Genomic DNA, 14,093 nt, shown 5'->3' with positions numbered 1-14,093 from the left:
TCTGTTTGTTCACTGCTATATCCTCAGCACTTAGCATAGCTGAGTGCTGTTCTAAGATGTTCTAAGCACATAGTAGGTGCTAAACAAATAGTGGCTGAATGAAAGAATAAATATATGAAAAGGATCATTTCAGTGTCCTCTGAGCTCCTGTCAGGTCTTCCTTTGGGGGCAGGAGTGGGCACAGGGTGGGGCAGGAAGTAGGGAATAGCAGGAGCAGATGTTGAGAGAGCGTCGCAGGAAGAAGGAGGCTCTGGACAATGCCAACTGGTGCCAAACTCTAGCCCAGATATCAGGTTTACTATGACACTGGGGTCAGGTGGCAAAGGGCTTCCAATGTGTCATCCAGGTTGGGAGCAGCAATGTGGCCCCAGGGCAGAGGGACACAAACCAAGAAACCAACCTGACACACAAAACACCCAGATGTTGAGAACACTCAAAGAGACGTGAGACACAGTGGGTTACCAGCAGCAAGAAGGTGATCCTACCAGACTGAACTAGGGCTAATGAGTCCAAGTTACAACTCCTATTTTGGGTTGATACCAAGAGCTGTCCCCCATTCCTGCCTCGCCCCACCCCCACTCCCATGAGAGCTGTCCAACAAGGGCCAGAGCCCAGGATTCACTCATTCATCCCTGGCTTGGCCTTTCTGTCAGTACCTTCAACAGTTCTCTATTAAATGTGTTTACTCTGCCAGCTGCCGAACTCAGCGCTGTGAAAGCAATGGTGACCAAACATTTTCAAATAAATACATACATACACCATTATAAATTGTGAAGGCACAAAAGTGGGTTGTCAGAGAGAGGAAGGCCTTCCTCAAACAGGGGGTCGGGAGGCCTCTCTAGGACTCCCGAGATATTTGAGGGAGCCCTGAGCGGTGAGCAAGCCTCCAGGCTCTTATCAGCGGAGGGGCGTCCCCGCCGAGGGAACCTGAGGAGCATGAAGTGGCGCTCTAGAGCTGGTCGGGACCTCAGTGTACATCGGAGGAACACGCGGCCCAGAGACTGGGAATGATTTGCCCACAGACAGCAAGTCGGTGGAACCTTCGAAGGGTGGAGGGTCAGCCGAGGCCCCTTGCCACCTCCTGGAAGCCAGATAACCGCCTCGCAGCCAGACCCAAGAGCGGTGAGAGGCGGAGACCAGAAGCGAGAGGCGTGAGACTAAGGGCGGAGCGAGCTGCGGCCGGACCCCAGAGGGGTGGGAAAAAGGGGGCAGGGGCGGTCCCGATGACGTCATTTCCGGGGCCGGGGGTTTATAAATTCCTGCAGTACCAGAGCCCAGTGAAGAGAGGCTGGTGGGTGGACAGACAGACGGACGCAGCCTGGAAAGCTGAGACCTCCGCCCCCAATCCGCGCCAGCGCCGCCACAACCCGCCCCCAGGCCGCCCGTCCAGCCAGCCCTCGCCAGGGTGCCTGCCGTGCCCGGCCCCAGACCGCCAGCTGCTCGGCGCCTCGGGATCGCCATGCGCTCCGCCGCTGTCCTGGCGCTTCTGTTGTGCGCCGGGCAAGGTGAGCGAGCGCGGGGTCTCGTGGGAGAGAGTCCTCGGCGCCCCTGCCTGCCCTGAGGTCCAGGCCCCGCGCAGCGCCGCGCGCCCCTTGTCCCTCGTCCCTCCCCTCCCGCGCGGCGAGTTTTCAGCACCGCGGACAGCACCTCAGCCTCCCTGCTGACCCCGAACCCGCAGACCGGACTCTTTGGGCCTGACTTCTGACCCCGCGGGGCAGGACCCTCTGGCGCCCCCACCCCATATCTGGGCTCGACATCTCGACTGCATCTGGGCTAGTTCTGGCCCCGTGCCATGGCTGGCCAAGGTCACTGGGGGAGATGGGAGAACCCTTGCTGGCTCCCACTCTAGCCTCTCTTTCTCTTCTCTCCTCTTGCTCTCCCCATCTTTCCGCCCTTGGCTTCTATCTCTCCGTATCATCTCTCACAATCCTCCTCCTCCTCCTCCTCGTCTCTTTCCCCACACCTCTGGGGTCTCTCTTCCTCTCCCCGCTTCCTTCTCCACCCCAATCCCACTCAGTCGCTGGCCTTGTTTTCATAGCACTAGCCTTCAGCTCCCCGCCCCGCCCCCCCAGCAGGAGCTCTCCCAAAGGGAAGCGTTAGGGAGCTCAGTGCAGCCTCTGAGGACCATCCCCGTGGGGGCAGCCGCCAGGGAAGGGAAACAAAATCAACCCCAGCATCTCATTGGGTGGGGGCAGTTTTGAGGGGGGGGCACTGGGGTGAATGGGCCCCCTATAAACCCAAGCCAGGGAAGGACTGCGCTCGCCCCTCAGAGCAGAGGAGTCACCCCAGCACTCTCTTTTTCTTCCCAGTCATTGCCCTTCCTGTGAACAGCCCTGTGAATAAAGGAGACACTGAGGTAAGAAGGGGTACGGGGATGCCCCGGGATGGTGGGTAGGAGGCTCCAGTGGACACCTCACAGCCAGGTTTTGGGTAGCTGCAGGAGTGAGTCTGGCATAAAGCCAAGAGCCAGCACTGCGGCTGCTGAGCCTGGGGACAGCTTGCAAAAGAAGATATCAAAGATTGCTAGATTTCCCTGCCATCCTGCTGTGGGGACTTCCCCAGCTTCCTCCGAGCTGGGTATGCTGCCGATGGGGCCTGTGCCTTAGCTACTGGGCCAAGGTGTCAGGCTATAGCCTTGAACGCTCCAAATCTGGCAGGCCCAGGCTGAGCTGCTGGGGGGTGCTTCCTGTGGTTGTGGGTTGTGGCTGCCACAGATCTGCAAGGACGGTCTTCACTTCTCTGGCTCTGGCCTCCCTCTTTGATCTTCCCCTCCTCCCAAGGCTCTGCTAGCAACCCCCACCCCCTAGGCACTCGAGCCCTCGATCTCCCAAAGGGTCACAATGAAAACACTCTTGATCACGGCTTCTATACCCAGGGTCCTGGCCATTTGGGGCTGATGGTGGATGTCCCTCAGGAAAGGGCCTTAGGAGAAACTAGTGGGGGGCTCTGCAGCCAGCGAGACACTCTCTATTGGGTGTATACTTGGAATTCATTCATGTCTGGGCTGGGGCTGTTTTTCCAGTCTCTGGTGCTTGCAGATACCCCCACTTGCGACCCAGAGAAATTTCTACCCGTCACCTTCTCAGGAGCTGTTTTCTTCCATTCTGGAGAGGCTATGGTTCAACCCAAAACATCAAAGCAATTCCAACCTCTGTTTGCTCAATTATATTTCCTGTGTTTTACTTGCAGACAAGCCTGTATAGAAGTCTCTACCGCTCTTATACTGTGCGGTCTTAGTAAAATTCCTTAACTTCTCTGAGCTTCCCCTCTTCCCATCTACAGTATTTCCCTTGAGGGAAGTTGTGAGAGTAGGAATCATAGATGTAAGGCACCTGGCAAATAGCAGGTCCTCAGTTAATGGGCACCTTAGGGTTTCCCTTCAGAGCTCCTTATTATTATGGATAATAATAAGCACCCTAAGGTGCCCATTAACTGAGGACCTGCTATTTGCCAGGTGCCTTACATCTATGATTTATCCATATCCAGTTCCTCTCTCCCAAAATCTGTCCTCATGGACTGGTGGTTATCTGACATTCCCAGTGTAAGGTCCATGGATGCAGGGAGATGCAGGGTACAGGCTGCAGGGTTCTTCTTACCAGATCCTTTATGGGAGACACTTCGGTCCCCATACTCTACCCGGCAGCAGGGGTCGGGAGCACCATAACGTCTGGTGAAGACATAAATGTTCCATCCTACGATGCTGTGACTACTGCAGAGCCTGTTTGCCAGTTTGCCATCCTGAGTTTTTGGATGGGTTGCTTTGGCATCCCATCGACGCGGCCTGCCACCCCCTCAGTCCCCACCAGCATTGCCTGGTGCATGTCTGACACCTCCCGATTTCCTGTCCTGCTCTAGCAGCTGAAGCAGGTTGGAAGCTGTGAATCCCTCCCTTGGTGTGTGTGGCACTTCGCGCTTTGTAGAGTGTTTTCCCATCTGTTTCTGATCACCCTGGGAGGGGAGTTGGGAAAGTCTTCTCGCTCTCATTGTGCAAATGAGCAAATTGAGGCTCAGAGAGGTCAAGTCATGTGTCCAAGGTCACTCAGCTAGGATACTGCACTGCAGTTGGCACAACCTTCAAAGATCCATTTATCAGCTGCCTGGTTATCCACAGCACCTTGCTGGGCACTGGACAAAACTTTCAGAGATCTGACTTCTGTTGGCCTGGGATGGACACCCAGATGTAGCTGATGGGTGCCCACATCCAGCCACAGGATTCATCCCATGGGGGAACACAGCCAAACCATGAGGCTGTCACTCCCTGCATGTGACAACATCATGGGTTTTGGGAGACAGTGATCCAAGTCCTGTTTTCAGGCAGGGTAGAGCCAGGGAAGGTCTTTGTTCTCTGGGCCGTCCAGAAATACTTCCTGGAGATAGTTGACTTTGGGGGCATCTGCAAGACTAAAGTACTCCTGCAAGACATACCTCAACGCCCAGGAGTGGCTCGCCCATCTTTAGAGAACCACTTGGTACCTGGTACCAGGTACTCACCCCCACCATGTCCCACCTTAGAGGGGCAGCTGCTGGCCAGATGATTAGAGCACCTGGCAGGTGGCAAATACCATTCTATGATCGCTATTATTGTCTGGCTAAGAATGCAGAGCTGTGCCCCTGAGACAGGAATCCATGGGCTCCTGAAGACAAAAGGAAATGCCCCTATATTCTCATTAGAAATTTGCCCTGGAGTCTCGGGGGCTGAGCCCCATACACAAGCCAAGCCCAACCTGCCCCCACTCTCTCCCTAGGTGATGAAGTGCATCGTGGAGGTCATCTCTGACACGCTCTCCAAGCCCAGCCCCATGCCTGTCAGCCAGGAGTGTTTTGAGACACTCCGAGGAGGTACGGGCTAGGCTGGTGGGCGGGGGGGGCGGCTACTGTCTGTGGGGCCGGGAGGTGAGGATATGGGTGTGTGGCTTTGCGCAGAATCCAGTGATCAAGCACCTGCCCTGGCCAGGTCTGGGCTAGTGTCAGGGAGGTAGAGAGATGAGGGGGTCACAGCCCCGTGCTCCTGGAGCTTACAGACTAGCAGACGGAACAGATAGGAACACAGTTAACTAGAATTCTGGGCAGGATGAAACCAGGGCTGGAACAGCAAGCCACCTTGTCCACCCTGCGGACAGAGACGTTGTGTTGCTATATCCCCAGAGCCCAGGAAAGCTGCCGGTACCTGGCAGACAATCTATAGGCTTGTGATGACTAAAGGAGCGTCGTAGGTGGGCATGGCAAGGACAAAGTGTTTCCAACCAAGCAGTCAAGCTTTGCCTAGCTGTTGGAGGGCTCCACCATTAGCACTGAGGTTGGACTTTCAGAGAAAAGTTGAAAATCAATAGAAAAAATCAAGAAAGGGTAGTTCAGGTGGAGTAGACCCTTGAGCAGACACGGAGATGGAAAAATGTGGGGCAGAGACACCCCTCCCTCTCCGGAGGGCCTGTCATCTCTCAGGTGAGGTCTGGGGGCCAGGCCGGCGGCTGACTTTCTGAGGCTGTAGGAAGCGTCGGCTCCTTGGGAAAGAGGCCACCTCCAAAGTGGTATCTCAAGACCTGATCTTGCAGCTGCTACCCAGGTTTTGAGTTTCCAAAATAAATTCCTTGTGCTCAGCTGAAAATATTGATGGTAATCTCTTTCTCGGCTCTTCTCTGGAAACCACCCATAACGACTCTCCTTCACTGCAGATGAGCGGATCCTCTCAATCCTGCGACATCAGAATTTGCTGAAAGAGCTCCAAGACCTTGCTCTCCAAGGTATTTTCCAGTCCCTGAATAGGAATCTGGGTAAATTCCAGTAATTGAGAGAAAACCAGGGTGGAAGTTTGAGCAAGGTCCTAGTTCTCTCTGATTTGGTTATTTCCTTGCAATTATAGAAAGGTGGGCTCCTCCCTGCCACCTGGTCCGATTTGTCATTGATACAGCTAAATAGATTAAGGCCCAGAGAGGTTGAGTGACTTGTCCAAGGTCACACAGTAAGTTAAGGACATGCCAAGACCAGATGCAGCTCGCCTAATACCCCGCCATCTCTAGCGATCAGTCATTTAGGTGGAGGCACTTTTAAGACTAGGTTGCAGAGAGGATCTCTTTCTTCTGTTAACTGAAGAGCAAACTGGTCCCCAGGAGAGGAGGAGCCCCTTTCCCCTTGTGAGCTTCTTCTCAAGGGGTAGATGGGGGAAGCAAGGTCTTGCTTGCCCCCAAAACACAGACCAGACTTCCAGCATGTTTTAGAATAAAATAGGTCTTTCTCTAAGAGATTAAGAAAATCCACTAATACTCTTGGGAATGGAGTGACTTTGTGAGGTAGTGAGCTCCTTGTCACTGAGGATATTCAAACAGAGCCTGGACAGGAGTCTGGGATGGAGTGTTAGGCTGATGTCATCCCACAGATGCCCACCCCCAGATTCCTTCGTGGATTCATGGGAGGCACAGAGACAGACTCCCTGGGGAGTTGGGAAAAAATGGGTTCTGGCCCTGCATACGCCCCACACTGATGCCCTGTGGGAAGCGGCTGCTTATCTGGGGGCAGGCCCCTGGCCCTGGGCCTCTCCCTGGGCACGGGCCCTCCGCCAGGAATCGCACATCGGCTTCCCAAGGAAGTGAGGGCCTGTCTTCAGGGCTGGGCTTCAGTCTTGGGTGGGGTGGGGTGGGAGGCACAAAAGCTGCTCCAGCTCGGGGGCGCCCCCACTCTGAGGCCCTTGGACAGACCAGGCCCCCTGTGAGAATGGGTGCTGGGAGTGTGAGGTGCGTGCCTGGCACAGAGTGGGTGCTGGCTGGGGCCATGACTATCACTGCCTGTCTTATTCATTTCATCTTCGTTGACCCTGGTGGGGGTTTTTTTAGCTAAACATTAAATATTTTATTGCAATATGATAATTTAAAAATTACATATTGAATGACTAATGTATTACATTTAAATAATTAAATACAGTGTCAACAGAAACTGTTATAGGAGGATGTGTCCTGAAATGTCCGCATACACACAGATGCGTGTGTATCCAATAGGAGCAGTTTTCAATACGCGACCATATTACTGTTTTCTATTAAAAGAGGATGGGACATAGCTATGTGTCTGTCTGTCCGTCCACCCACCCAGCCATCTGTCCACTCCCTCTTCTGCACTCTCAGAGCGACTTCTGCATACGTCTGTCTTAGCGCTTCCCAAGCAGCAATCCTGTCCTGTGGGTGAGCACCCTCAGCTCGGAGAGCTTGGGTTACCCAAGATCACATAGTGAAGAATGACCAGGAGGTGTGAGCCGAGGTCTGCTTGGGGTCAAGTCCGGGCAGGTGCCGCCGCGGCAGGTGCCTCTAGCCACCCCAGAAATTCCCAGTGTGGGGAAAACCGCAGCAGCGTCTGCAGAGTTGGCCTGGCTGAGAGGCCATCGTCTGGAACCAGGCACGGATGGGGACAGTCGGGGGAGGTAGCAGCAGTCCGGGGCCAGTGCAGGGAGAGGGATGCATGGATCACAGCAGCAGGTGGAGCTCAGGTACCTGCTGGACCTTCTCCCAAAGAGACTTACGGGGTCCAGGGGAGCAGGGCTTGCCTGGTTCAAGGTCCCCCATGAGGGGACAGATGAGCAGTCACCGTGATCTCCTGCTGCAGGGTCCCCCTAGCTACCAGCCAGGTGCAGAGGGCCCCCACTCTCTGCTCCCACCCCTGGGACCCTCTGCTGCGAGTCTCTGTTGCTGTCCAAGGCAGCAGATAAGGCTTGTTTGCATTTCCCAGGTGAGAAACGTGAGCATGGAGAGGTGCGGTGGCTGCCTGATGGGCCCCAGCTGGGAGAGGGCAGGGGCAGCCAGCAACCCCCCCGCAACCTGGAGCTCTTGCCCCCTTCGATGTCTTGTTCAGCAGGCTTGGAACATGACGTGCCCAGTTTACAGATAAGGAAATGGAGGCCTTCACGCTCACAAATATGCCAGGGCTGGGCTTGGCCAAATAGGACTTTCTCTCCTTTCCCTCCCTCCCTCCCTTCCTCCCTCCCTCCCTTCCTTTCCTTCCTTCCTTCCTTCCTTCCTTCCTTCCTTCCTTCCTTCCTTCCTTCCTTCCTTCCTTCTTCCCCCCCCACCCCTTTTCTCATACCAGGTGCCAAGGAGAGGGCACATCAGAAGAAACACAGCAGTTTTGAGGATGGACTCTCAGACGCTCTTGAGAAGCAGAATGACCAGGCGGAGCTGAAAGGTCAGTGCCGGCCAGTCTAGCCAGAGGCTGGGGAGCGAGGAGATAAGTAGTTACAAGATCAAAGATTCCTAGGGGTCAAGGAGCCCCTCCTTTAGGCACTGTAAGGTACCTAGCTATCATTTCGATCTTCCCTGTACAAATGGGGAAACTGAGGCCCAGAGAGATTTAAGTACCTTGTCCAAGATAAGCAGCATAACTAGAGATGGGAATCTGGGTCTATCTCACTACAGAGCCCTAGGGTGGTCCTGCCTACCCACCGCAGGGGCTCACACTCGGGGCAGGTTCAACGCTGGATCTTCCCAGAGGCCACTGCAGCAGAAACCCCCCACCCCCACTACGCAGCACCTGTCCTCCTGGGATTTGGTGGTGCCTCAGCAGAGTCTTGTTGTAGGAAGATCCCGGAAGAATAGGTCTCAAATACTAAATGAACCTGGATCATCTTTCTTGAAGCCAGAGAGCTTCTAAAGGTCAAAGAGATCATGGCTTAGGTCAAGGGGATGCCCTAGTACTCATCCCCCTGCCTGGAAACAGCCACGAACTGCCCCCGCAGGGCCTGCTACTTGCGTGTGGAAGGTGGGTGGATAGGCCAGCTTCTAGGATCAGGGATCTCAGTGGACTTCCATCTGGGGCACCTGGAAGCTTTAATGGGAGAGGTAGCTATGCGTCAGCACAAAGAGCACCCTGTACTTGGCATTTGGAGACTTGGATTCAAGGCCCTGCTGCTTACAGGCTGTGAGCATGGACAGGTCACCTGACCTGCCTGAGGGTCAGGGAGAGCTTCTGTAGACAGGATGGGAACACTCTCACCCGGGGTCCTGGACAAACGGTGGAATGTACTTGATAGCACTTGGTCCAACAGTACTCATTCTAGGGTCAGGAGGGATTTTTACTGTGAAAAGGCAGCCACCAGAAAATGCTTTTTAATGAAACCGTACAAATAGGAATTGAGCACTTCCACAGGACACTCAAGCCCCACGTGGAGGAGAGAATGAAGTTGCAGTAATGGTGCCTCTTACACAGAGAGGTTAAGGTGCTTGCCCAAGCTCACACAGCAATTCAGCTGATGTCCTAATTTTCGATTCTGAGGTCACTTTCAAGGTGTTTTGTTTTGTTTTTTTTAAATCACTTCCTGCTTTAAGAAGTAGAATCCCAAAGAAAGAAACATAAACCAGTTGTGCTCAGGTCAAACCCAGACACAGAGCAGGTGACACTAATTCTATCATGAGTATCATGGGCCAGACTGGATGGAAGCCTAAAGATACAATGACCAAGTTCTGAAATCAGGCTCTCAGGAGACCCCATGTGCAGCCTGGTCCTCAGGGCCTGACTGTTGTTTCCACAGAGGTGACGGGCGAGGCGTCCCCCAAGGATGCTGCGGAGAAAAGAGAGGATTCTAAAGACACAGAGAAGGGTGGAGACACAGATGGAGCCAGGCCCCAGGCCTCCCCGGAGCCTGGCCAGGGGTCCAAGGTCGAGGAGGACAGCCAGGCCCCGGGGGAGCAGGAGGTCGCCAACACCGACCCCCCAGACAACCTTCCCAGCCAGAAACACCCAGGCCCACAGGCCGAGGAGGACAGCAAGAGCCTCCCCCAGGGCCTGGCGGACAGAGAGAAGGGCGTGGGTGCGGAGCGAGGGCAGCAGGCCAAGCGAGAAGAGGAGGAGGAAGAGGAGGAGGCCACAGAGGCTGGAGAGAAGGCTGTCCTTGAAGAAGAAAGCCCCACCGAGGCATTTAACCCCCACCCAAGCCTTGGTTACAAGGAGATCCAGAGGGGTGAGAGTACGTATGATGTCTGCCACCTTAACAAGTGTGTCCAGGAAAGGGGGAGGGTGGGAAGGAGGACCACATCCACAGTTGCATCCCACCTTCACAACAACCCTGCAAGGTAGGTATTATCTCCATTTTCCAGATGGAAAAACTGAGGCTCAGAGAGGTTAAGTAATTTGCCCAAGGTCACACAGCTAATTTGTAGTAAAAGCTGAGATTCCAACCCAGGTTTGTCTGACTCCAAAACCCTGCATCTCCCACTATTCCTCATAGCCCCTCCCCTCCAACCCAGGAGACCGAGAGGGGCTTTGCGGGGTGGGTGGGCTTCAGGAACAGAGGGACGACGGCATGACAGGTGCAAACAGGCTGGTCTGGGGACAGTCTCAGCTTCACCCAGGGTTTAGGAGAGCCCCTGGCTCCTCATGAGGGCCTTGTCAGGGTCTTTCCTCCCTCCCCAGCTGGGTGGTTCCTGGGTCAGGGGCTTCTCGGGGAGAGAGGGCCCACAGAAGAGACAGGCTCCAGCCAACCCACCCCTCTGAGCTTGGAGGGTCTTGCAAAGCACGCTATCAAGATGGCTTTTTCCTCCAAGTGGAATCATGGACCCTAAGTGTGGTCTGTGGTCACAGCGATGGCCACAGAGAGGCTCCAGGGAGTGGCAGGGACCAGGAAAGCGGTGGTCCCTCCTTCATTCTCCCGCTCTTGTCCCAGTTCCTCCAGGTTGGTCCGAGGCTCTGGATGTGGATGGAGCCGGGAAGACTGGGGCTGAGGAGGCTCAGCCCCCCGAGGGGAAGGGCGAGCGGGAGCACTCCCGGCAGGAGGAGGAGGAGATAGCCAAGGCCCCTCAAGGCCCCTTCCGGGGCGGGAAGAACAGGGAGCTAGAGCCGGAACAGGAGGAGGAACAGCTCTCCAAGGAGTGGGAGGAGGCCAAGCGATGGAGCAGGATGGACCAGCTGGCCAAGGAGCTGATGGCCAAGAAGCGGCTGGAGGGGGAGGATGAGGAGGATGACCCTGACCGCTCCATGAAGCTCTCCTTCCGGGCCCGGGCCTACGACTTCAGGGGCCCTGGGCTGCAGCTGCGCCGAGGCTGGAGGCCGTCCTCCCAGGAGGACAGCGTGGAGGCGGGCCTGCCCCTCCAGGTGCGCGGCTACCCCGAGGAGAAGAAGGAGGAGGAGGGCAGCGCCAACCGCAGACCAGAGGTTGGTATGGGGCGGGTGCCGGCCCCAGGCCAGGCCTCCAGGATGTGGGCCCAGCTAGACGTGCAGCCCCTGCCCCCATCGAGGGCACACAGTCAGATCCTGAGGGTCTGAGACCGGAGAAGCACACAGACGGGGGTGCTCTCGGGAGCAGGGCAGAGCTGGGGCAGGGGCAGGGGCAGGGGCAAGGGCGGGTCAGGGCAGGGGGGTGAGCGCAGCCTGGCTCACAGGCAGGCAGGAGAGGGAAATGTTCAGGACAGGTCATGGGAGCAGGAGAGGTAGGGAAGCCGATCCCTGGGGTCTCTGGGTCTCTGTCCCGGAGGTGATAGGCTCTGCAGGTTTGGGGGTGGAGCAAGAATGGAGCTGTGGACAGCGGGAGCTTGGAAAGGAAAGGACCTGGCAGGGTATGGTCTTGGGGGGGGGGTCCCACTGGCCCTGAGAGCCACAAGGGCCTGGGAGGAGGGGTTGTGAAAGAACAGGTGGCGTCCTGGGAAGCCCCAGCGAGCAGGTTGATCCAGCAGCATCCTATCCTGGCCTCCAGGCACACCCTCCTCCTAGGTTCAGACCCGGCCTCCCCCACCTGGGGCAGGGTCAGGACCAGCAGGACCTCGGTGCCTGGTGGTGAGTGGGTGAGGGAGGCACAGATGCACCAGAAGACCTGGGTTCTGCCTCTTCCTAGCTGTGTGACCTTGGGTGGGTTTCTGCCCTCCTCTGAGCCTCTTTGTTTCCCCCAATTGAGAAATAGGGGTAAAGAGTCCTTTCTGCTTACCTTATTATTATGGTCAGAACACACATGACCTTTCCAAAACCTGGCCATGTCCAGGGATACTTGGTTAGCTCAGTGGGGTGCTGGGACATAGCCCCAGAGGTGAGGAGGTGAAAGTTGGGGTCCCTGGGAGGCAGGCTGGCAAGAGCACCTTGGAGCTGGAGGAGGTCTTAGGGGTCTGTGGTCCAGGCCTCAGTGCCCAGATAGGAATCAGGGCCCCGCGGGGGCTGGGACCTCTCCATGGCCCCGGTGCTCTCTGCCCACCCGGAGAAGGATGTGGCCCCTTCCTCGGGTCCCAACCCTCCCTCCACGCTGGGACCAGTTCTTGGAAGCCTGAGAGGAAGAAGACTCCTGGGCAGCTGGAGCTAGGAGAGGTCATCTGTCAATGTCCCCAGGAGACCGCCCTCCAGCCCTAGCTTTGGACCAGGACAAGCCCGGGCACCTTTGATCACCCCCTCCCCCACCCACAGAGGCTGGAGAGAGCAAGATGCCCTGAGGTGTCTGCCAACTTCCGTTCTCCACGGGCAGAGGGAGCCTGGACTGCAGGGCAGAGGAATGCGGGCCCCAGAGCCATGTGGACAGGATAGGGCAGGGGCCTCCTCCACCCCGCCGAGGGTCTTCTCAGAAATGCTCCAGCATCACAGAATTCATGCCCCCGGGGCTACTCCAAGACAGAAGGCTCTAGGGCCCCTATTTCCATGACAACCACGTCTGTCTGTTCCAAGTGGCCCCAATGGGTGTCCTCCACCACCTGGCATCCAGCAGGGACCCCGCAAAGACCACCCTCCCCAGGTCAAGACCGGGTGTGGGGGCATGGCCTTCCCTGACTCCTGCTGAGTCCCAGGGCATGGGCTTGTGGACATCAGTCCTGGCTCAGGGGGTCCTGGAAGCTTCCTGAGGCTGGGGCACAGAGCAGGACTCCCAGAAGGGTCCTCTGCCCTGAACCACCCTGGCAGCCAGAGCTGGGCCCCCCCTATGATGAGGACTAAGGAGCCAGGCCCAGCCCTCAGCAGGGAGAGGCAGGGCAGCTCTCACCCCCTCAAGCCTATGCCAAAGGCCCACGGCCCCTCAGGCAAGGAAGACTGTCCTCGCCCTCGGGGCCACTGTCACGGTCCAGGCCTTGGGAGAGGGGCCTGGGAGGAGCACTGGAGGGCAATGAGGCTTCGTTTTCCACGTGTCTGCCCAGAGCCGTTCAGGAGGAGGCGGGTCTGGATCTGAGGCCACCAGGGGTGGAGTGGGTTCAGGGCCCCTGGTCCCCCTCCATTTCTTGCACACAGTAACCCTCAGTAATCCCAGCAGGGCAGCGTCTCTGTCCCCATGGTATGAATGAAGGCCCTAAGGCTCAGAGAGGCAAAGCCACCTGAGACCACACAGCTAGCCAGCGGCACAACCAGTCTGGCAGACTGCACCGTCCACACGGCCGGCCCAGTCCCTGCAGGAGCCTTGATGTTCCTTCCTAGGACCAGGAGCTGGAGAGCCTGTCGGCCATCGAGGCGGAGCTGGAGAAGGTGGCCCACCAGCTGCAGGCGCTGCGGCGGGGCTGACACGCCGGCCGGCCCCCTCAGCCAGGGCCCCGAGGCAGCCAGTGGTCCTGGCTCTGTTGTCCCCTTTGCAGGCCCTGGCCAGACGGCCCGGGCGCTGCTTCTGAGAGGCTGCTCCCAGCCTGCCCAAGCCCAGGCCACCCTGTCGCCCCCTTGCTCCTTTCCTCCTGCTCTTGACTCCTGCCCTCGTGCGCCCCTCTGCAGGGCGGACCACCCCCCAGACTTTAAATGGTAATCTTTTTTCTCTGGACACAGGCAGCTTTCTAGAAGTTTCCTTCCCACCATCAGAGCCATTGGGCACAACTGCAATAACTTCTGACCTTTTGGTGAAAGCTGAGAACTCCTGACTGTAATATATTCTGTACAAAATTTATCTAAGGAAAAATAAATCTGCTCTGGGCTTTCTGGTTTCTTTGGATGTCTCCCCCCTTGACTCAGAGTGGAGTGGGGTGGGGTGGGTTCGGGCAAAGGGACAAGGGGAAGTTTATTTCCCTGGGGCAACTCCTTTCTGGGCTACTTTTTAGTCATGGAACTCAGGGTAAGTGACTTTGCATCTCTGGACATCAATTTCTTCATCTGGAAAATGGGGAGAATGCGTATTATTTCCATCATCAGATGATGAGGAGGAGTCGAAGGGCCCGGGCAGCCTGGACCATAAAACCATT

The 14,093-nt window shown here is 56.6% G+C and overlaps 1 protein-coding gene across 2 annotated transcripts; it reads left to right on the top strand.

Annotated features, from left to right (window-relative positions):
• Nucleotides 1-1,261: 1,261 nt before the first annotated feature.
• On the top strand, nt 1,262-13,840 carry CHGA (chromogranin A). 2 transcript variants are annotated; one of them, XM_031017521.2, is made up of 8 exons: nt 1,262-1,505; nt 2,310-2,356; nt 4,746-4,839; nt 5,673-5,741; nt 8,068-8,163; nt 9,506-9,934; nt 10,637-11,124; nt 13,348-13,840. In XM_031017521.2, exons 1-8 carry the CDS (start codon nt 1,460-1,462, stop codon nt 13,429-13,431), a joined length of 1,353 nt encoding a protein of 450 aa, XP_030873381.2. In that variant the 5' UTR covers nt 1,262-1,459; the 3' UTR covers nt 13,432-13,840. The 2 variants fall into 2 exon arrangements, with proteins under 2 accessions (XP_030873381.2, XP_030873380.2); XM_031017520.2 differs by having other exon boundaries at nt 1,266-1,505; nt 9,506-9,940.
• Nucleotides 13,841-14,093: the final 253 nt, after the last annotated feature.

The sequence above is a fragment of the Leptonychotes weddellii genome, chromosome 9 (genome assembly GCF_054177405.1).
Source record: "Leptonychotes weddellii isolate Sample4059 chromosome 9, ASM5417740v2, whole genome shotgun sequence".
NCBI lineage: Eukaryota > Metazoa > Chordata > Mammalia > Carnivora > Phocidae > Leptonychotes > Leptonychotes weddellii.
Note: the sequence above shows the minus strand (reverse complement) of the source record. Positions and strands in the feature narration are given on the sequence as shown.

Coding starts and splice junctions, on each gene's coding strand:
- CHGA (XM_031017520.2), top strand. CDS start 1,460: ATGCGCTCCGCCGCTGTCCTGGCGCTTCTGTTGTGCGCCGGGCAAG. Junction 4,840..5,672: donor TTTTGAGACACTCCGAGGAG/GTACGGGCTAGG, acceptor CCTTCACTGCAG/ATGAGCGGATCCTCTCAATC. Junction 5,742..8,067: donor CCAAGACCTTGCTCTCCAAG/GTATTTTCCAGT, acceptor TTCTCATACCAG/GTGCCAAGGAGAGGGCACAT.